The following is a 21,989-nucleotide window of genomic DNA, read 5'->3' as shown; positions in this document are numbered from 1 at the left end:
ACATCTTTCATGCTCAATATAAGAAGTTTTATAAATGATAAAATATACAATAAAAATTTTATAATTGATAAGACTATGACAAAAATATGCAAAACATATAAATTTTATTTTTGTTGATCATAGCTAAACAAGTAGGAGAACACAGATCTTTTTCTTGAATTCAAAACAGTACTTCTGGACAGAGAGCCCCTGGTTACCTGTAACACGTCATTGTCCTATTGTACCATAGCTCTAAACAAATCTATTGACAAATGGCTTCAGGTGAGGGACAGGCTTCCTATTTTTTCCAATAAGGCATTTTGTGACACAAAATGTTTTGAGTGGGCTTTTGGTATAAAAAGGGAAAGTAATGTTTGAGTGAAACAGAAATGTAAACAGAGGCATTTTCACAGCTGGCAGGCTGAAGCCAGCATGTTTTTTTTTTTTTTTTTTTTTTTTTTTTGCAACAGCGCTTCACATATTCCAACTTTATCTCGCAACAAAAACAACCCCCAAGGGCATGGTTTTAGAAAGAGACAAGTCTAATGCTCGACTAGAGTTCAGTAATCTTATGAAGCCCTGATTTTTTTTTTTTTTAAAGTGCTTTTACTTCAGCCATCTGCAGCCCATTATAGAACCTTTTCTTTGCAGTTGGGGTCTGACCTGTGTAAGACAGAAATAAAAGGAAATAACAGAGGAACAGAAGAACAGGCTTATAACGAGCAGCTTCTTTTCCAAGTTTAGTGTGTCTTACAGTGTATTACAATCTATACGTATTGCAGTGGCCATATTTTGTACTCTATTAATGCATAAGCATTTGCCTTTCAAATACACCTCAAGACCACAATGATTTTCCAATTTCTTGATTTAACAGGACAAATGCACTAAAATGCACCTACAGCAGCATATCCTGTGTTCTGTATGGCCCTGAGAGCCCTGCAAAATAGCAAAAATATGTTTTTTTTTTTTTTTCATCACTCATACCATTGAGCAGGCATAAAGTTTTATGCTAAGAATTATTGCACTGGTGACTGGGCTCTCCAATCACAGTAAAGAAAGTTAATGCATAAAAAAATATTTTACTAGAGCTACAACACAACACTTGCTTACTCATTTTCTGTCTAGGCAAAGCACACAAAGCATTGCTATGGCATGTACCCACATGGCTAGCCTTAGCAATGAAATGTGATTTCTTATTCTATTTATCTATCCCTTACATAGCTTCTTTTTCTTTTTTCACATTTTTATCAGATTGATTGATTTCTCAAAGGCATGAACTATTTACAGTGCTCCAAGAGGGAACTGATGTAATGATCACACTTGGTATTGTGCAATTTCTGAGACACATCTCGCTGTATGACTCAAAGGGGCAGTTTTGCTTGGATCAATTCAGAAAGATGTAAAAACAAATGGGGCAATTACAAGAGCAAATACAGTGATTAAGGCAATGCATTTGCTGTAAAATACAGTGAGGACTGAGTTACATCCAACCACCACAGAACAGAATCCCCACAGCTGCTTGCTGAATGGTGATAATAAAAATATACTGAATTACAATTAATTCATAATTAACTTGATAACATTAGACTGAGATGACAAGATATTTCTCTTGCCACTGTGGTGACTACATGGCAACTGAGGCTGCCCTGTCAAATGACGATTTTTATTTTAATTTTTGGCTGTTCCGTTGTACAACAGAGATTTTAAAAAAAACTAAAACTCTGCAAACCACTCAAAAAAAAAAAAAAAAAAAAAAAAGAGTTGTGCAGTCTAATACTGGGTCCAAAATATTCTTTTCTAATTGTAGACAAACAGCAGTATACAATCAATGCTCATGGTGGGTTTCATTGTAGTCCATGATCCGCAGATCCTGCTGCCTCCTACACTGAATATTATATGCCCGGGGTCTATCCATGGGCTGCAGGTCAGCCTGGTCAGTGGCCCCTTCAAACTGTGTGTTCTCTGAGGGGTCTGTGCCGGGCTCAACCTTAAGATCTGGGGAGAAGCAGGTGAGCGCTACTGGTTCCACCTCATAGTGGCTCTCGCTTTTATTGCGGAACAACTCTCTGGCTCGCTTGCCCAAGAAACTTCTGGTATTGGGGTATGAGCCAACAGCCAGTGGGGAGTCGCAGGGGAGAGAGGGAAATGAACGAGTGAGGGCGGAAAGATCTTCCTGACTGCCGTTAACGGGTGTTCGAGGAGACCCTACAGAGACTTCGCCATCGACACACACGTATGTGCCTTCCTCTCTTTTCACTGGGTCAGCTGATAGAGATGGAGCAGATGGTCCAGTGCCGTTGCCATTTGGCCTGAAACACAAATGGAAATATATGTTTCAGTACAAATTCAGCAACCCATCACATTCCTGTTGTCATGCATTATTACAAACCCTTTTGGACCAATACATTTCTATGAATTTTCCATAATGTTTCCAGACGTTTAAGAATTGAAGGAATTGAAGTGAAGTTTACAATAAGAATTTTGTAAGAAGATTTGCTAATGAATCTTTCTGACCTCAACATGTCTGATCCAACAGATTTATTGAATCAGACATAACGAAGGCTTGCAAACAAGTTTTACTCTACACATGAGTAATACCTAGCCAAAGAAATATTTCAGAGAAAAGCATAACCAGAAAAAATGCTTATTTGTTATAGCTGTTTCCATGACTTTTAACATTTAATTAACCTCCACAACAATTCCCATGACTTTGGGAACCCTATAATATATTATATATAATTAGTACATCAATCTGTAGAGGAGAAATACATCTGGGCAGGACATATTGGTTTGGAACATACCTCTGGTTGGTGGGACTGCTGGCCCCAGAAGTGTGCTCTGCTGGTGAACTGGTTTTCAGTTTTTTTAACTCTATCTGGCTATAGAGTTCAAGCAGCTCTGACTGTAATGCCTGAGTGATGTGCTTCTGGGCCAAATACCGGTTCTCTGAAGCCTGCAGCTGCTCCCTACAGGAAACCACGAATAAACTGAAAAGTCTTACACCAAGATGCATTTGCTAGAAACCAAATGATCAATATTCCACAGACCAAGTAAGATGGTACTTTATGGCACTTTACAACAAACAACAACCATTAATATATACACTCACTGAACACTTTACTAGGAACACCGAGGACATGGTCTTCTGCTGTTGTAGCCCATCCGCCTTGAGGTTCAACGTGTTGTGCATTCGGAGATACTATTCTGCTCACTACAACTGTACAATAAGTGTGGTTATCCAAGTTACCGTAGCCTTTCTGTCAGCTCGAACCATTCTGGCCATTCTCCATTGACCTCTCATATCAACAATGCGTTTCCATCCACAGAATTGCTGCTCAGTGGATGTTTTTTGTTTTTGGAACCATTCAGGGTAAACTCTAGAGACTGTTGTGCATGAAAATCCCAGGAGATCAGCAGTTACAGAAACACTCACACCAGCCCGGCTAGCACCAACAATCATGCCACGTCCAAAATTACTGACTGAGATCACATTTTTCCCATTCTGACAGTTGATGTGAACATTAACTGAAGCTCCTGAACCATATCTGCAAGATTTTATGCATTGCTGACACAAGATTGGCTGATTAGATAATCTCTTGAATAAGTAGGTGTATAGGTGTTCCTAATAAAAGGCCTCAGTGAGCATATTTTGCAAACATGATATCATGCTTAACACATCATTAGTTCATACACAGTCAGATATGAATATATATGAAAATAGATTCATAACATTAAAAGGAACATAAATTGTATGACTTCATTCTTTGTGACACACAAAACGAGATGTTAAGGAAGAATGTTAGAGAAGGTGTAAGAGATAAGCTCATACGTGGCTTGGCTTTTAACATTCTCCAGCAGTTTCTTCTGCTCTCGGATGACCTGCTCTTTCTTGACGAGTTGGGTCTCCAGATCTGTGATGCGCTGTTGGGCTGCCTCGAGTCTCTGACTCTGCTGGAGAGAGCTCTGCCTCAAGCGCTCCACCTCCCGCAGTGAAGACGCTTGCAGCATCTTCAGCTCCTAACAGTCACAAAGGAGACCAAGGAGTAAATCCGAGTAGACCAAGTAACATTCTTCAGGATAAAAGGAATAAAGCTGCCTTCACTGGGTATAAAGTAGGTGTCTTGAGATCAATAGTAGAATTGTTTACATTAGACAATTCTTCCAATCTCTGCAAAGTTATTTGTTTGCAGTATTTTTGTAGTGAATGTTTACATTTATGTAGTTGCCTGTGTCCCAACAACAAAGCAGATTTTCAACTGCCGCCTCATATTGACCTTATTCACACTGACGCCATATTTGATTTTTGACGTGAATGAAAACAATGCTGTGAGGGATTGACTTAGTCTCTTCAAATCAAATCCCTTTGTCACTCAATCATATACACAAGCATAGCAGTCATGACAGTGATGAGACATTTACCAATTTACAATAAACATCAGATTTGCACAACACAATTTACATATCTAATATACACAATTACACACGACACAATATACAAATAATATAAAATGTACAGTATACAATACACACAATATAGAATACACAGTATACAATAAAAATAGCATATATCAAATATACAGTAGGTTGTATTGTGCTGTATTGACATTGAGGCTGTCGGTTGAGAGTCAGTTGCCAGTGTGTTGTTAAAAGAGAATATAATTTATGACAGTCCAGTGTGAGATTAATAAAGTGCAGTACTGATGTATATTGTTCGTGAGAGATCAAGAGTTCAAAAGTCTGATTGCCTGGGGGAAGAAGCTGTCATGTAGTCGGCTGGTGCAGGTCCTGATGCTGTGATACCACCTGCCTGATGGTAGCAGTGAGAGCAGCCCATGGCTCGGTTGGCTGGAGTCTCTGATGATCCTCTGAGCTTTTTTCACACACCGCCTGGTATAGATGTCCTGGAGGGAGGGAAGCTCACCTCCAATGTGTCTGACAGTGCGCACCACCCTTTGCTGGGCTTTGCGGATGAGGGCAGTGCTGTTGCCATACCATCAGCGGAATGATCCAAAACACTTTAAACAACAGTACAACTCATAGAAGAGGCTGTAAATCTGTCCTTCACATCCTCATTGTCATTCTTGTCAAAAATCAAAGATGGCACTACTGTGAATAAGGTCCTTGAACATGCTCTGACCATTGACGTTACAGCTTTGTGCACACATAGCATCAATACATAACTATTTTTTTTTTGCCACCATTACAACTTCTTTTTAGCCAGCGAATTGCTAAAGCTTATTTTCATCATCGGTTCTTGTTCACACACACACCTCTAAACTGAAAAATACTGTACATTTCTTTAAGTCTAAACTCACCTACTGTGATAACATATTTATAAAAGACTTCATAGTTAAACTAGATTCCTGCTGGGTTTTAAGCAATGAAGCAATAATGAATAGCAGTGATCAAAGTCATAAATATATTTTTTTGTGAAGAGTGTCATGCCTACCTTGCTTGCCTCAGGTCCTAAGCGCTCGATTTCCTCTACACAAATCTTGTTGGCTTCACCTAAAAGCAGTAGCTGTGTGTTCAAAAAAGCCATCTGCTGCTCCATATTTTCACTATTGTTGAGCTGAGGTTGAAGAAATCAAGCACACAAATAAGAATTCAACTATATTAATAAATATGGGTCATACCTACTGTAGAATGTGCTTTCAAATGAAAAAGCTTTAAATATTTCCACAGTGTGATTGATAGTGTTGAAAACAGAGGATGTCACAAACATGTTTTACCTTTATGGACATTTGGCTGAGCAGGTGTCCCAAATTACACACTTTGTTATTGGCTCTCTGTAGCTCTGCCTCCATTTCTCCTACCTTCTTCCGATTCTCATTCAAATCAGTCTGTAATGGACAACACACAAAACATTAGCATTTAACATGGATATCACATATTCTCCTCTACAATCCAGCAACCAAACTGCATCTTAAAATATTTGGACTATTTTTGTTGGGAGTGCTGTGCAACAATATTCATTCCCTATGCCAATGATCACCTGCAGCTCCTGCATCTTTGAGTAATAGTCATTCCGCTTCTGCTGCAGTTGTTGGATTTGAGTCAGCAGTTGGTTCACTAAAGCCTCTTGGTCTTCTTGTAGACACTTGAAGCGCCGCTGCTCCTCCTGAAGACTTACTTGCACAGTCTGCATCTCAATATCCTGAAGCTTCAGTTGGGTTTTCTACCACACACGAACAAACACACCTTTGGAGAATCACAGTTACCAAAAACGTGAAGTAAAACACACATATTAAGAACAAAATAAATTCTAGGCCATACTGCTTTGTAAAGTTGTAATCAACAACCTGAAAACTTTACAAGACTTGTACTTACAAGACTCGTTGAGCCTGACATGACTTTTAAGAGATTTTAACAGTGCAATGTTGCCAGTTATGGCTATATCTACAGTACATGGAATCTACACAATTTTTCACATTTTCTTGAGTGTTAAATGGAGCCAAAAGTACTGCTCTGTTATAGGTAGCTGAAAGCATTATCGTACTAGCCACAACACTTAATTAAAACAAACACACAAAGGATGAGGGATGTGTAAAACTGTCAATGACAGGCATTGAAATTCTTTGAAAATCTGTGGAGATGCCTGAGGACTTCTGTGTGTGTAGAATGGGTGACAGTCTGATTACGGATAAATGGATAATCCAGTTTCATTCATTACCATGGAGTTGTTCTGCTCTTCCAATGCAGTCGCGTTGACAATACGGCCAAACAGACGGCGGTTACGAAGTGCATGTTGTTCTCTCTTATGTCTTTCATACAGCAGCTGGTTATGCAGCAACAGCAGCTGATTACGCAACATCCCCAGCTCATCAGATGCTGCAGACACAGAACCTGCAAAAATCCACCGCCATCAATACAATGCAACATAATTCAGCTGTAGTCTAGAGTCCTGGAAGTTCCCAGATATTGACTGATTACAGGATGAGGACCAACACATAGCTGAATCCTTTTCTGAAACTGAGGACTTGAACTACTACTTACAAAATGGTAAGATAATCAGAAAAAATAATCTATTTGTATTTAGAGGAAACGTACAGGAAATGGAAACAAATACAGGACCTTCGAATCTGCAGGAACTCTAATTCTCAGATTATGATTTATTACAGAGGAAGGCCAATGCAATCCAAGGCCTCATTTCCACCTGGTGTTACGATGCATCTCGGGCGATCCGATCACGTGGTCTGGGGAGACACATTGCTGTTTACACCTGGTCACTTAAATGCGTCTCCTGTGACCACCTGTGTTCGGATTTGGATGGGAGGGTCTCTGTTTTATGACATCATACATCAATCACTATGTTAGTGTGTTACTGCATGATAATAAAGCCCAACAAAGTTAGAAAAGACAAAGAAAGCACGAAAAAAAAAGGGTTCAGTGTTCTTCCCAGATGCAGATGGCATTTTATCTAAGCACAAATGCAACATGTCAAGGAGAATTATCAGTTATTTTAGTGGATTACCTCTATTAAAAGAGCTTCAGGTGTTCGTGTTTCTCATCTGTGTTGATATCAGACACACTAAAGAAGATCCGTGAAGCTCTCGTGATTGTGTATGTATCCGCTTTTTTTTTTACATTTTCTGACCGGATGGTTATTTCCTTTAAAGCGCCGCTCATAAACAGCAAAGTTTAAACTCTTGTTTTAGCACAGCAGTCGATTGACAGGTGAGGGGTGGCGCTTCACTGCTGCCGGGACGCATACAGGACGGGTTAACGTTTACACCTCAAATGCGATATTGACATATGCATTTTTGACCACATTCGTATGTGGTTTCTGTGATCCGATCACAAAATATTTTAAACCCCGTTTAGACCTGTATTTAGGGCAGACCACATGTGATCAGATCACCCAAAACGTATCTTAATACCAGGTGGAAATGGGGTCAAAGCTGTATTCATTTGAGGAACTGAGGATTTGACAATGAACTACCTAGAAGTACACTGAAAACCCTAACAACGATTGAGTAAACTTGTTCCCTCAATTGAACTGAGTAATGGGGTCTCCAAAACTTGTGTAATTAAGTTCACTTAACTTGGTGTTTATATAGAATTATCTATTTAATTTAATGTTACTAGATGCAAGTAGACTCAACTCAGATTTGCCATTCAATTATTGTTGTTCTAAAATGGACTAAAATTTAGATCATACAATAAAACAGATCAAATAAAGAAGATAACTGATTTCTACACAGAAATGCATATACGCGTGTACTTCAATTGCACATGCACTACTAGAACTGAGAGTTAATGGGGTTCAACTTGACCAAAGGGGACACACATGAAACAATTTTAATAAAAAAAATATAATGTTTAAAAAAACAAAAACATAATACTACAAAAGAAATAAAACCAAGGGAACATTATTAAATAAAGCGCAAGCGATTATGGGTATTCTCCATAGTCTCAATTTTGTACTCAATCATTTGAGTTATTAACACTTAAAATCTCAAATCTATGGATTTTTAACAAAAATAAGTTCAAAGAGCATAGATCTTTGAGTTATGAGCCATTTCAAGTAATGTTTAATTAAGACAACTTGATTTTTCCAGTAATTACAACATTACGGTTTACAGTGTAAGAGAGTCTTGGAAAAAGATCAACATCTATTTAGAGGAAAGAGACAGGAAAATGGAAATGAACTCAGGACAAGTTGGAGGAGACAGGCTGGAGGACACAATCTTCTTGAGCATGGAGAGCCTATGAATTACTAAAAATCCTAAATACCTTTTCCTTTATTGCTATGTTGTTTACCTCCAGAGTGTGGACTGGCTGACTGGCTTTGAGAAGACAGAGTTCTGTAAGACAGCAAACACAAACCCTTGTCACATTTCCTCACTAATTACTCATTTACTAAATCACAGAGTGTTCTTGAATTAAAAACCAAAACTAACCTCTTCAGCACTTTATCATGGGTTTCATGGCCCTGCTTAATAACACGGTCCAACACCTCCAGAGGGGAAGTAGCAGAAAGATCCTCCACCTCCTCTCGGTGCACCCTTTCTCTTTCAGCCCTCCGCAAGGCCTCCATGGTCCTCCTCTCCAAAAACAGTGATGCCACCTTAGGTAAGGTGAGGTCAAACAGTGGCTCATAAGGCATGGATTCCTTCGTCAGTTCAGACAGGGAACTCAGACTGCCCTTTTCGTTCTCTATGGGGGTGAAAGCAGGCCAGAGGCCCCATGGAGGTTGCTGCTCTATTCCTTTGGCAGAGCTTTTACTCCTGTCTGGTGTTGAGACAAAATTCGGTTCATTGCTGAAGTGAGACGAGAGGAGGGTGTCTGAGGAGCTGGAAAAAGAGGAATCCGGGCCTGGCCTTGTTCCAAAGTCCAGTCTCCCATGGGTCAAGCTCAAAATCTCCTGCGTGATGGCATCTGGAAAGAATATGTTGGAGAGAATGGTGAGATCAGAGGTCACTGAAAACAAAGGCATGATTGAAAACACAGTTTTCTATACTTGAAAGCTGAGGGATGCATTGTTCTGTATGATATCTCCTCTCTCACCATCCTTTCTCTCCCCGTCTGTCCTTCTGACAATGTCAGAGAGTTGCGCCAATGACACTGGACTCTTGGCATTACCTGGACCTCCTAAAGAGTAGCAAAAGCATAACACATTAATCAGTATGTCAGTTTCTCTGAGCAGCAGAGGTCAATTTCTCATTAGAATGATACTCTACAAAGATCTCAGGGGATATTCTCACCATTGTTGTTAATACTTCTGGGCATAACTTTTTCCAGCTCTTTGCCCGGCTGATTAACCTGAGCAGTTTTGGCCAAATTAAACAGAAGCGTTTTCATGAACATATGCACATGGAACATTTTTGTGTATAAGTTTAATAAGCGACAACACAAATGCTTGATATATTACGTACCTTTGCCTGAGTACTGCTGGTGTTTTGGGCAGGTTGTTCTAGTTCTTCTGAGAGCGATGGGAAAGAAGATGACCCATCCACTGAAAAAAACAAAAAAACAAAATAAAAACATCTGAGGAACCTACCAGAGCAGCCCACAAACAGAACAAAGTTCCATTTAGATTTGCTCAAACCTATAAAACAAAAATTATGGGTTACAAATATAAGGCTATCAAAAGATAAACAATTAATCACAATCTAAGAATTTTGTTGTTGTCAATGCCTTAAAACATTCAGTTCATGGAGTCACGTGACGCCATGCGATGTTCGGATGTGTGAATGGCGAGCTCTGTGCACTTTGCTAATTTTGATACTTTTAAAGATATAAACCGGTGAGATTCGATACACCCTGATCCATAACTGTTCTAGGAAGATAATGGGGAGTGCAGGAAACTCTTGCATCAATGGAGGGTCGCTTTTGCTCTGGTGTTCCCGGCCAGGTTGAGAGTGGATGCTGGGGATGGCAATGGAGTATTTGCATGTCCCCAGTGAGCTATGTCCTTCATGGGGTCAATGGACTGAGTGAGTCATTTTGTGGTGCTCACGTTGCAGCCAAGTGGGCCTGACACACTGAGCATTCACTTGGCCGTCCGAGGAGGCTGGGCACCTTTTTTGTTTCATTTTGTGCTGGTCACGCCTAGCAGCTGGAGTTTGTTTTGTGTAGTGGCGCTCCTTCAGGACGGTGTTGTGGATGGATCTGCGTGTTCTTTGTGCTTGTGCCTCCTATTGGCTGGAGTTTGTTTTGTGGAGTGTTTCTTGCGGGACGTTGGAGTGATTGGGTCATTTGTGCACTCATGTGGCAGTCGAATGGGTCGGCTCACTGAACATTCATTTGACTGTCCGAGGAAACTGAGCGGCTTTTTTTTTTTTTTTTTTTGTGCTGAGCGGCTGGAGCTTGTTTTGTGGAACAACACACCCTCGGGACAGTTATGTGGATGAATCTACACATTTTTTGTGTTTATTCCACTTATTGGCTGGAGTTTGTTTTATTGATTATTTTCTGTTGTGTAATTCTCTCTCACAAAACTTGTATTGAAACGCCAGACTTGGGCAGTTCGACGGCGGGGTTGTCACGGGGGCTCTCATAGGCATACATGGACTGTTTGAGTTTAGAGGGATGGATGCCAGTTGGCGCTGTTTTTCTTTTGTGCTGGTTCAGGTGAGAGCAGGGGAGTCATAGCACTGATGGGTGGGCATCTGCAGTTCAGATGTCTCAAACAGACTGAAGATGAATTGGGAAGAGTCATTGTTGTTTTGGCAGAAATTCAGGGGCAAAGGTTGAATATGGCTAATATCTGCGTACCTGGCACTGATGATTAGGGCTTTTTTATAGATCTTGAGTGGATGTTGAGGGCTGCTGGTGCCCCTCGTGGTGTGATATTGGGAGGAGACTTTGGTCTGTTGATGGACTTTATTGATCATGGTGGGGCAGAGGTGTGTAGGCCCCCTGGAGCAACACTGATACTTCATGGGATGTGTAGGGTTCTTGGTCTTACAGATATTTGGAGACTTCTGAACACATCTGGTAGGGACTATAATTTTTTTTTCAACAGTCCATAATATTTATTCTAGAATAGATTTTGTTATATATATCTAAATCCCTAATTTCATCTGTTGTTGATTGCTCAATTGGAAACATCTCAGATCACGCCCTGGTGAGTTTAGAAGTGTTGGCACATACGGAGAAAAAGAAACCATACAGTTGGCGCTTTAATGTATGCCTATTGCAAAATCCTGAATTTCAACAAATGTTAAAGGCTGAAATCAATGTTTGTTTGGAGACCAATTGTTCCTCGGTGTCCTCTATTTGTGCAGCTTGGGAGGCACTTAAGGAGGTTCTTAGGGGCCAGATCATACAGTGTGCCTCATTCATCAAAAGATCCAAAGCACGAGAACTCGTGGAGTTGGAGGGGAATGTTGGAGGTGCCGAGGCAGAGCTGAAGTGCCGGGTGTCGTCTGATGGCCTCAGAGAGTTCACCCGATTGAGGTACAGATGATGCTATTTTGTCACGGAGGGTGGAGTTTTGGCTATTCCGGGCGGGACAGTTATACTTTGAGTCGGGGGACAAAGCGGGGAAGCTTTTGGCTGGATGTGAGGAGCAGGGAGAGTCTTTTTCTGCCATTCCCTCTGTGAAATCTGCTGGTGTTAAGGAGTTTACCTCGGCCATTGATATTGATAATGCTTTTAAAGATTTCTATCTTGATCTCTATAGTTCCACGTCTTTGCCTACTGATGAAGATATTAGAAACTTTGTGGAACCATTAGAACTCCCTAAACTGACGACGGAACAAAAAAATTCTCTTGATTCTGAGATAAACTTGGAGGAGATTGGCAAGGTAATTAAGGCCTTAACTACAGGCAAGGCTCCGGGGACAGATGGCTTTGCCGCTGAGTTTTTTAGATCTTATTCTACAGAACTGACTCCACTTTTGCTAGAAATTTATAAGGAATCATTAAAGAATGGAAAGCTTCCGCCAACCATGACACAAGCCAGGATCAGTCTGATTCTTGAGGACAAGGATCTAGGCGAGTGTAAGAGTTACCGTCCAATTTCCCTGACCAGCTAGACGTAAAAATATTGTAAAACATTTTGGCTAACAGATTAAGTGGAGTTATGACATCTCTTATACATATAGATCAGGTGGGGTTTATTCAGGGCCGCGGCTCTTCTGATAACATTAGGCATTTCATCAATATCATGTGGTCAGTGGCGAATGATCAGACTCCGTTCACTGCCATCTCACTTGACACCGAAAAGGCGTTTGATATGGTAGAATGGGATTATCTTTTTAAGATTTTGGAAATGTACGGGTTCGGGAATACTTTTATTGGATGGATTAAGTTACTTTATAGACACCCGTTAGCAGCAGTATTGGATTAATTTCAGATTATTTTACTCTTGATAGGGGCACCCTGCAGGGTTGCCCTCTTTGCCCAGTAACGGCTTTTCAGCCGGGCGCCTTCCAGTGGCCCAAACAGGGCATTAAATATTTAGGCATTTTATTCCCAGCAAATTTGTGTGATTTAGCTAGAGTTATTGACCCCTTTTGACCCCTTAATAAAAAGGTTTTCGAGTGATGTGGGCAGGTGGGCTTCATAACATTTATCTATGATTGTGAAGGTTAATTTTATTAAAATGAATTCCAAAATTCAACTACCTGCTACAGTCTCTCCCTGTAGACGTCCCCCTCTCTTATTTCAAGCAATTTGATAGCACAGCAAAGTCCTTCATTTGGAATGGTAAGCGTCCCAGATTACATTTCAATAACTTACATAGATCGATTGAAAAGGTGGGCTAGGTCTACCCAAGATTTTGTTTTATTATTATGCATTCGGTCTTAGACATTTTGCTCATTGGACGCTTCCACCTGAGAGCGCCCCTCCCTGATTTTGTATTGAACGGGAAGTTCTTGCCCCTATTTTGCCATTGCAAAGCCTTTCTATTAAACTAACCGGAGAAGTTAAGTCTCACCCCGTTATCTTGCATTTGCAAGCGGTATGGACAAGCGTCCAGAGTGTTTAATTTGGACAGTTATTTAAATGTTCCTTCGAGCATATGGCTGAACCCAAAATTACATATTAATAAGTACACTTTCTGCTGGTCAGAGTGGATTGTGAGGGAGGTTAATACGCTCGGTGACCTATATGAGAGTGGAGTGTTGAGATCTTTTGAAAATATTGTTCAACATTTTAAGATTCCCAGATCTCAGTTCTTTAGGCATTCACAGCTGCGCCACCTGCTCTGTACTATTTTTGGGAGTTGTATACACCCCCCTAAAGTGGCAAGAAGTGGTGATTACTGCTTTTGGAAAAAGTCATGAGGCATCAGTGTATTACTCCCTGCTAATTCAGAGTCTGGGGGATGGAGCTTCAACTTCTCTGAAGAGATTATGGGAGAAAGATTTAAACTTGGTATTGGGGGAGGGAGTGTGGGCTAGGATTCTAAAAAAACATCAAGTCTACATCTAAAGATGCAAGGGTGCATCTGATGCAATTTAAGATTTTGCATCGATTCTATTGGACCCCCTCTAGATTGTAAAGTCTTGGCCTTAAAGACACACCCACCTGCTGGTGATGCCAATCAGAAGACGGGGACACAACCTATGTTTTTTGGAGATGTGTTAAGATTAGGGGTGGGGGAAAAAATCGTTTCAGCAATGCATCGCGATTCATACTCAAACGATTCTGAATCGCTTCTCAAAAGAATCAGAATCGATTCTGAGTTCAGATTAAATCGCGGCAGAGCAGTGGTGCGCGTCAAAGACAGATGTAGAAACAAAGACGTGATTTAAGTGCATACACTAAAGTCATGTGTACAAACACGACTGTTTGCAGACCAGCTGTATCAAACACATGACCATTTGTGCCTGAATGAAATTACGACCCCGAAATTCTCACAAACCCATGCACATAGCAACGGGAGAGTTTATTCGTGATAAGCCAACAAACAACATGAAAGACGAACTCGCACCCATTATATTGCACTGATTTGTACACAACGGGAAAACACAGAAGAAATTAATGATGAGGCAGCGGTTCGGGAGATGTTGGTGATGTTTCAGTTAATTATTTTTTTTTCGATGCTTTTCTCTACTCTTGCGCGCTCTCCATTTCATTGGCTCTTGCTTTATTGCCAGTCACTGCCGGTCACTCGCTTGTCAGGACAGTGCGCACACCTGATGATAAAGGTTTGAAATCCATCGTAGCTTTTGCGACAGGGTCGTGCGATCTTCTACTCACAGAGCAAACAGATGGAACAGTGCATACGATACGCTTGATAAATTTCTGAAGCAACAACTGCACTATTTAAACTGCTTTACTATCACCTTTGCAGGTGAGGAGAGGAGAAGCTGACAACTGCACTCTCATAGAAGCAGATATATCTTTCATCCTGGACCAGAAACTTCCAATTGTGGTTAAAAATTAAAATGAATAGCATGGCATAGATTCATTTTAAATAATAATTAAATACTATTAAATGATTTACAATGTTTAAACAAAAAGAAAAAATATAATCAGTTGAAGTAATAGTATTCAGTGCGTTTTGATGGAGAACCAATATTTTTTTTCTTGTGCTTTTAAGAGATTTTTACAAACTGAAAAACTGAGATACTCTTTTAAACTATAGAACCATTTATTTAATCTTGTGGATGTTCCATGATTGTTCACAGCTCATACTGAATGTAAAAGGCCAGTTTATGTAATGTGACTCTTTCTGATTTTTTAAAACAGCTGTAAAATAAAAAGCTGTAAGAGAAAAAATAGAGTGAAAAATAAATTTTGAAGAAAGTGAAAAAAGAAATTGAAGGACAAGATGCATCGTGATGCATCGATAATCGTTTTATAATCAAATCATTACCCTTTGAATTGTAATCGAATCATGAGGCCAGCAAAGATTCCCACCTCTAGTTAAGATCCAAGAATTTTGGTTGCGGGTTCAGAGCTTTATGTGTGACGTATTAGACGCTCGTATTTTGCCCCAGACTCTGCATCTTAGGTGATGGGGTGGTCATTGATATTGGGGACAGCCATTTAAAAAGTTGGGTCCTAGCCAGAGTTATGATCGGCAGACAAATCATACTCCGGGCGTGGAAGTCGGCTGGGGCACCCTCGTTTCGGGAGTGGTGCGGGGAGATGGGCAGGGTGGCAGTTTACGAGGAGGTGATTTTTAGAAGGCTGGGAAAATGGAATTTGTTTGATAGGAAGTAGGGTGGATATTTGGCTTTTTTTGATCGTTCTCGGGGAGGGGCAGTGGAGAGGTATGTCTAATTTGATGTGTATGTGCATTCTTGTTGTTTTAAAAAAAAAAAAAAAAATTCTTTTTTTTTTTTTACATTTTTATGTACTAATTGTTGTTGACCACTGTAGTGCATGTTTGTGTCGGGTGGGGGGGTTTAATGTATATAATTGATTCCGTATTTTATGTTGTGTTTTTGTCTTATGAATGGAATCAATAAAAATTGTTAATAAAAAGTGAGAAAAGAATAAAAAATAAAAAAGGAAAGAAAATAAAAATGTTAGGTTCACTAATTTGTGTGAATGACTTGTAGTGGAATATATGTGCAAATTTAACAGTGCTCTTTACTCATCACAAACTTTTCTCTATAATCTACCCCAGAATGGTCTAAACTTGTGAAAGACGAACAAGCTCAGGTATTTTATTAAAGGGAGAAGAGAGAAGAACCATGATGAGTCTGTTTTTCAACAACAGCAAGTGAATCATTGTAAAAATGTAAAAAAATTAATAATAAAGATAATGCTGAAGGTTTGGTGCTGTGGAGATACAGTACCCAAATGTTGGGAAACACTGGTTCAGATCGGAAAGCATTTGGCTGACCTGGAGTGTTAAGGATCCCTCCTGAGAGGTGGGAGGCACTATGTGAGACTTCAGAAACAGTGGTGGGGGACATTCCTCTAGAGCTGGGAGGGGTGCTCATCCCACATACTGAGGAAGGACTCCACATCTCCTCCTTTATCCTTGAGGAGTTCATCTCATCACTCTGCCAACAGACCACGTCAACAGACATTTATTTATTAGCAGGTCAAGTAATTGTAATTTATCTATATTTAAAGGCAAACTTATAGGCTTGTTTTGAGCATTTTATGGTGGTTCTTCTGCATAGACTGCAGTTCAGTCCAGAGCAGGAGACCTTCTAAACAATTTGGTTCTAAATTCTAAAAAAACTACGCACTCATTCAATTACACAATATGTTAAACAAATTCTAGGTTACAAATGATGAGACCAAATTTATGCAAGAAAAACCAGTGTTCAACAGGGTTCCCACATGTTTTGAACAATTAATTTCCATTACTTCTACAATGACCTATCCAGTCATTTTAAATAACCTAGCTAGGTGCTAAAACATGCTAGGAATACCTAGCTACATGCTAAAACATTTGAGCAATATGCCACCAATGCCTAGCTAAGTACTAAAAGATGCTAACAAAATGCTAAAGCATGCTAACAATGACTAGCTGCATGCTATAACATGCTAGAAAATTACTAGCTACATGCTAAAAAAATGCTAGTTACATGCTAGAAAATTACTAGCTACATGCTAATACATGCTAGCAACATGCTATCAGTGCTTATCTACACATTACAACACGCTAGCAACATGCTAAAACTTGCAAGCTATGCCTAGCTACATGCTAAAACAGGCTAGTGATGCCTAGCTACATGCTAAAACAGGCTAGCAATGCCTAGTTACATGCTACAACCTATTAGCTTTCAATCAAACTTTCAAAACTTCTTGAACATTCAGACCAGGCTTTTTCAAGCCAACCTCAAAGTTTGTCTACAAACTTCTCAATCTGCACAAGAGCAATACACACACAATGAAATATTTTAGAGCAGAGCATATCTAGAAAATGTTTATTCAAAGTCTGGAAAACAACATTTTAAAATGCCCTGATATTTACAGGTTTTCCATGACCTTGGGAACCCTGATCTAATCTGCATGATCACTTGGTGAAGGATGTCTTACTTGATGGTTGGGGGTTTGTGTGCTCGAACCAGATTCCTTGCTTACAGTGAGATAAAGCAGTGACAGAGAGAGAGACTTGCAAACAGTGGCCACTGGTGTGACAGAGGTGATTTCTGTTAAAAGACAACAGGTATTTTCTCTGAAAAGAACAGCGGTAACATTTCATTTATAACAGAAAACTATTGACGAAGGATCCAGAGAAGTATATTACATCCTCACAATACATTGCAGGTCATTTTACCATGCATACTAAGCTCTGAGCATGATCGGCTATGGTCTGCAGGGCGCCGTGCCATGTGATCAGACAGAGAAGAGTAGCCCTCTTGACATGATGCCTCCATAGGATCCAGAGAAATTTTGGCACATTCAATAACAATGTCATGGGGCTCAAATCGCTTCCATCTACACAAAATACAAGCACATGGGCTATGAACAATCATATAAACTCTTATCCAACAGAAAGAATCAAATTTCATTTTACATACCTAATAGGATCAACCTCATAGTCTTTGGTTCCGGTGATAAGCTCAGGATGTATCCGGACATGTTCTAACATTGGCTAATATAAAAGAAGAAAGAGATTTTAGAGCATGTGTTAGAATAGACATACAATTTTGCCACTTACAAAATGCACTGTATTAGCATGAAGTGATTTCAAAAGACAGAACTATACACAGGAAATCACTTTAATCTTAAAGAGTTATTTCAGCCTAAAAAAAAATTCTGTCATCATTTACTCACCCAAATGTTGATCAAAACCCCTGTGTCTTTTTCCCCCTCTATGGAACACATATAGAGATGTAAGGCAGTATGTTAGCCTCAGTCATTTTTTCGATATAATGAAAGTGAATGGTGACTGAGGCTAACATTCTGCCAACATCTTTTGTGTCATACAGGTTTGGAACGACATAAGGGTGAGTAACGACATAAATTTCATTTTTTAAATTGTGTGGCATAAGAAATACAGGCTCACCTTAACCACTTCCTCAAATGTGTCAGCATTTTCCTTCATGCTGTAGTGGGCACGAAGGTAACAAAGAAAATTACAGGGGTACATGCCATAGAGCCGGTGGAAGAGCGAGTACACGCTGGCATGCAGGTGGACTGCATACACTCCCTGAGCATGACCTATAGGACACATGCAGCCAAAAAAAAAAAAGGATAATCCCTTAGTCCAAGCTAGATCTATATCTTCCTTGTCCATCAAGAAACAGAACTTCCAGGAACTAAAAGTCAAACAAACACCTAAATTTGCAAAACAAAGATATCAGACATGTAAATGACAGACTACCTGGGTGCCGTTGGTTCCAAGCAGCAAGCCGTCCAAAGATGTCAAAAAATTCGCACAGAAGCTGTTTGTTGGTTTGAGGAATCATGGGTAGTAAAGTGATTAACACCAGAACACCAGTGATGAGAACTACTACATCCGAGTCAGTCTGAAAGAAGAAATGGTAGAAGAAAAATGTGAAACAATCAATCAATAATCTTCTGCAGAACACAAAAGATATACTGAAGAATGTCCAAAGTGCTTTTTGCTATAATGGGGCCTGGGGCTGTCGAGCTCCAAAAATTTAAAGTCCATAAAAAAAATTAAAAAAAAACACAAAGAAAGTATTCTGTGACTTGTATGCTATTTTCCAAGACTTTTCAAGCCATACAATAGCTCAAAATGTGAGAAAGTAAAAGTGGAGATTTATAGTAAAAAGGACTTAAATATTCTTCTGTTTCTCACCCATGAGAATTTTCATTTTTGGGTGAACTATTCCTTTAACCTGCAATATTTTAATTGAATAAGATTAAAAATATACAGTGGAGGGGAAGATTTTCAGCAAATAATGATTTAAATTTCAGTCTTTCACATAGAGCTATTGCATGGTTTCTGAGTACTTGGAAAATAGCACACAGGTCATATGGACTACTTATGAGGTTTGGAACAACACAAGAGGTAGCAAATGTTGTTAATTTTTGGTTGTCATTGATGTTCAGCCAACTACAGACAGAACAACCCTCTTTATGTAGAACATTATCCATGTTCAAAACTCCCTGTCACACCTGACTGGCTTATAGTTTGGTACCTTGAGGCATTTCAGCAGTGAGGCAAGCAGAGGGAAGCGTGCTATCTTGTGGATCCATGGCGGCTGCTTGCGGACAACATAGCCAAGGAGAGTGATGGTGGAAAGCCGGCAGCTCTGCTTGCCCATGCATTCATTCATTTTATCTAATAGATACTACAGAAAAATACATCCAGTCAAGGTTGCCATTCATCAATTCACTGAAAGTTAGATGTTCTGTAATCCAGTGTAGCTATACTGAAATCATTGTACACCTTGTTGGGAAACCGTTTGCCCTCACCTTATCATGGGGCTCCCTGACAGAAGACAGTATGTCCACAGCTTGAGATGAGTTTGTCTCCAGGTAATAGTCCACAAGGCTATTCAGCAACATGGTCCCTTTATCTAGCAGTTACAGATCAAAAGACAAACTATTTACAAATTGATTTAAATGTATCTATTCTTTTACAAATATATGTATGTATGTGACATACCATGGCAATTAGTTCCACTATGCTGACTGGTTTTGAAAAAAGCTGAAAATACAAGAGCCGACTGACCTTTGCTGAGGGTCTCCTGCAGCAGGCTTTTGACATGCTCCAGCTCATGCAAGTCAGTGGACTCCAGAAGAGGGAGGAGGTCCAACACATTTGGCTGGTCCTTGGCCATAGCTGTGCAAGACAGTGGACAGGACTGGTGCCTTTGTCACAGCGTAAACCGATGCCCTGTGGTGTCAGCATGGGGTGCCTATGCAGGAACTGTTGACAAAAGTGACAAAACACCACATCAACATTAAAATGTTAGGTCAATAATGCTATTAAACTTGCTATTAAAACACATTGGCTGTGTCTTTAAACTTAGAGAACTGCATACCTTTACAACATTATGGGCATCATTGGCACAGCAAGAGCTGCAGGAGCCTCACTGACAAAAGTACCAAAGAGTACCATGGTACTCCTATGATTCTTTGGACATGGTACTATGGTAATATCATGTTTTTCTGGGCATGTGTCATGGCAAAACCATGTTTTGTTGGTATACCATGGCAATGCAATGTATTTTTGGACATAAGTCATGGATATACCATGGTTTATTGGACAACTGCCATGGCAATTCCACGTTTTTGGGCATGTACCATGAAAATATCATGCTTTTCGACATGTAGCATGGCAGTACCATGGCAATACCATTACTTTATTGGACATGTACCATTACATTATTTGAAACACTATGGAGTACCATGTAAACACCATGAAACATGAATATAGTAAAAATTTAGTTTCATGGTATGGTCCCATGGAACCGCCACAGCATTTTGTAAGGGTGTGATTAGCAAAATGCTGCACACGTCTATGATAACCCAAATATGATGACTAATTAGGCAGCTCGCTATCTGTTGAAACACAGCCATTATGAAAATCAACTGTAGCCTGTCATGCTGAATTCAAAGTCTCTTTCGAACAACATTGAACTGCGAGTGCTCATTAAAACTGAAGGCACAACATATCGACTCTAGACTTCACGCCACTTAAAGTTGCTATGCACCTAAAACCCTTTCACTGTTTCCATCAATCTCACGGTAACTTAAACGTATACAGCAAAAGTATTTTTCTTAAACCGCCCTGTATTTCATGACAACAGCACATTAATCACTGCACACAGAGCTGAGCAGTGACCGCTTTAACAATGACCAACGATCATGACATCTTTTGGAATTGATCATACTATAACAAGAGCTACTCTAAGACAAATGTGCCACACTAAACATGCATTATTTGCCTCTTAAACAGCTGATTTTATTACCGTACAGAGTGTGAACTTCAAACAGGCGCCATCTTGAACACCTCACGACCTTTCACACCGCTGAGCTGAGCTGTTTGCGCAGATGGAAGAACTCAATATCCGTAATGATTCCGGCGCAAGTGCAATCCAGACATGAGAGCTAATAAGTTGATGTTTGATTAGAGAGAGGATACTGACCGACACTTCTGCCTTGCTGTCACAGATCACGAAATGAGTGTCAAAAAGGTGTGAAGTGCAGCGCAATGAGAGCAAGCTAAGCATGTAGCAGCTTTAGCGTGACAGAAGCTCATAGCGCATGCGCGTTGTTTTAAAGGACAAACACGTTTGCTTGCTGGGAGAGGGTGGACTGAGTACTGAAATACATATATATTTGTAGTATCCAGTTAATAATATATTATATTCTTGTAATTCTAAAACAAAAATTGTATAGACTTCTTATTTAAATATATGTAAATAAAAGTATATAAACTGTTCTGTAAATAGAGTGTGTGTGTGTGTGTGTGTGTACACTGGCGGCCAAAAGTTTGGAATAATGTACAGATTTTGCTCTTATGGAAAGATATTGGTACTTTTATTCACCAAAGTGGCATTCAACTGATCACAATGTATTGTCAGGACATCAATAACGTTAAAAATTACTATTACAATATGAAAAAATGTTCAGAACTTCTTAAACTACTTCAAAGAGTTCTCATCAAAAAATCCTCCACGTGCAGCAATGACAGCTTTGCAGACCCTTGGTCATTGCTC

General features: G+C 39.8%; 1 protein-coding gene across 7 annotated transcripts; it reads right to left on the bottom strand.

Moving 5' to 3' along the window:
* Window positions 1-87: 87 nt before the first annotated feature.
* Window positions 88-21,519, bottom strand: LOC127426723 (hamartin-like). 7 transcript variants are annotated; one of them, XM_051673706.1, is made up of 23 exons: window positions 21,417-21,435; window positions 21,240-21,309; window positions 19,997-20,194; window positions 19,738-19,841; window positions 19,461-19,613; window positions 18,677-18,821; window positions 18,359-18,513; window positions 17,871-17,944; window positions 17,627-17,787; window positions 17,386-17,498; window positions 16,235-16,397; window positions 9,858-9,937; window positions 9,687-9,744; window positions 9,490-9,573; window positions 8,883-9,360; window positions 8,716-8,786; window positions 6,653-6,825; window positions 5,975-6,157; window positions 5,712-5,822; window positions 5,429-5,551; window positions 3,809-3,996; window positions 2,781-2,945; window positions 88-2,288 (listed from the first exon to the last, which is right to left on the bottom strand). In XM_051673706.1, exons 3-23 carry the CDS (start codon window positions 20,103-20,105, stop codon window positions 1,805-1,807), a joined length of 3,375 nt encoding a protein of 1,124 aa, XP_051529666.1. In that variant the 5' UTR covers window positions 20,106-20,194; window positions 21,240-21,309; window positions 21,417-21,435; the 3' UTR covers window positions 88-1,804. The 7 variants fall into 7 exon arrangements, with proteins under 7 accessions (XP_051529666.1, XP_051529684.1, XP_051529656.1 ...); XM_051673724.1 differs by lacking the exon at window positions 21,240-21,309 and having other exon boundaries at window positions 21,417-21,519; XM_051673696.1 differs by having other exon boundaries at window positions 21,240-21,508.
* Between the last annotated feature and the right edge of the window lie 470 nt (window positions 21,520-21,989).

The sequence above is a fragment of the Myxocyprinus asiaticus genome, chromosome 3, assembly GCF_019703515.2.
Source record: "Myxocyprinus asiaticus isolate MX2 ecotype Aquarium Trade chromosome 3, UBuf_Myxa_2, whole genome shotgun sequence".
In the NCBI taxonomy this organism is placed as follows: domain Eukaryota; kingdom Metazoa; phylum Chordata; class Actinopteri; order Cypriniformes; family Catostomidae; genus Myxocyprinus; species Myxocyprinus asiaticus.
The sequence above is the reverse complement of the archived record's forward strand: the minus strand, read 5'-3'. Positions and strand labels throughout refer to the sequence as shown.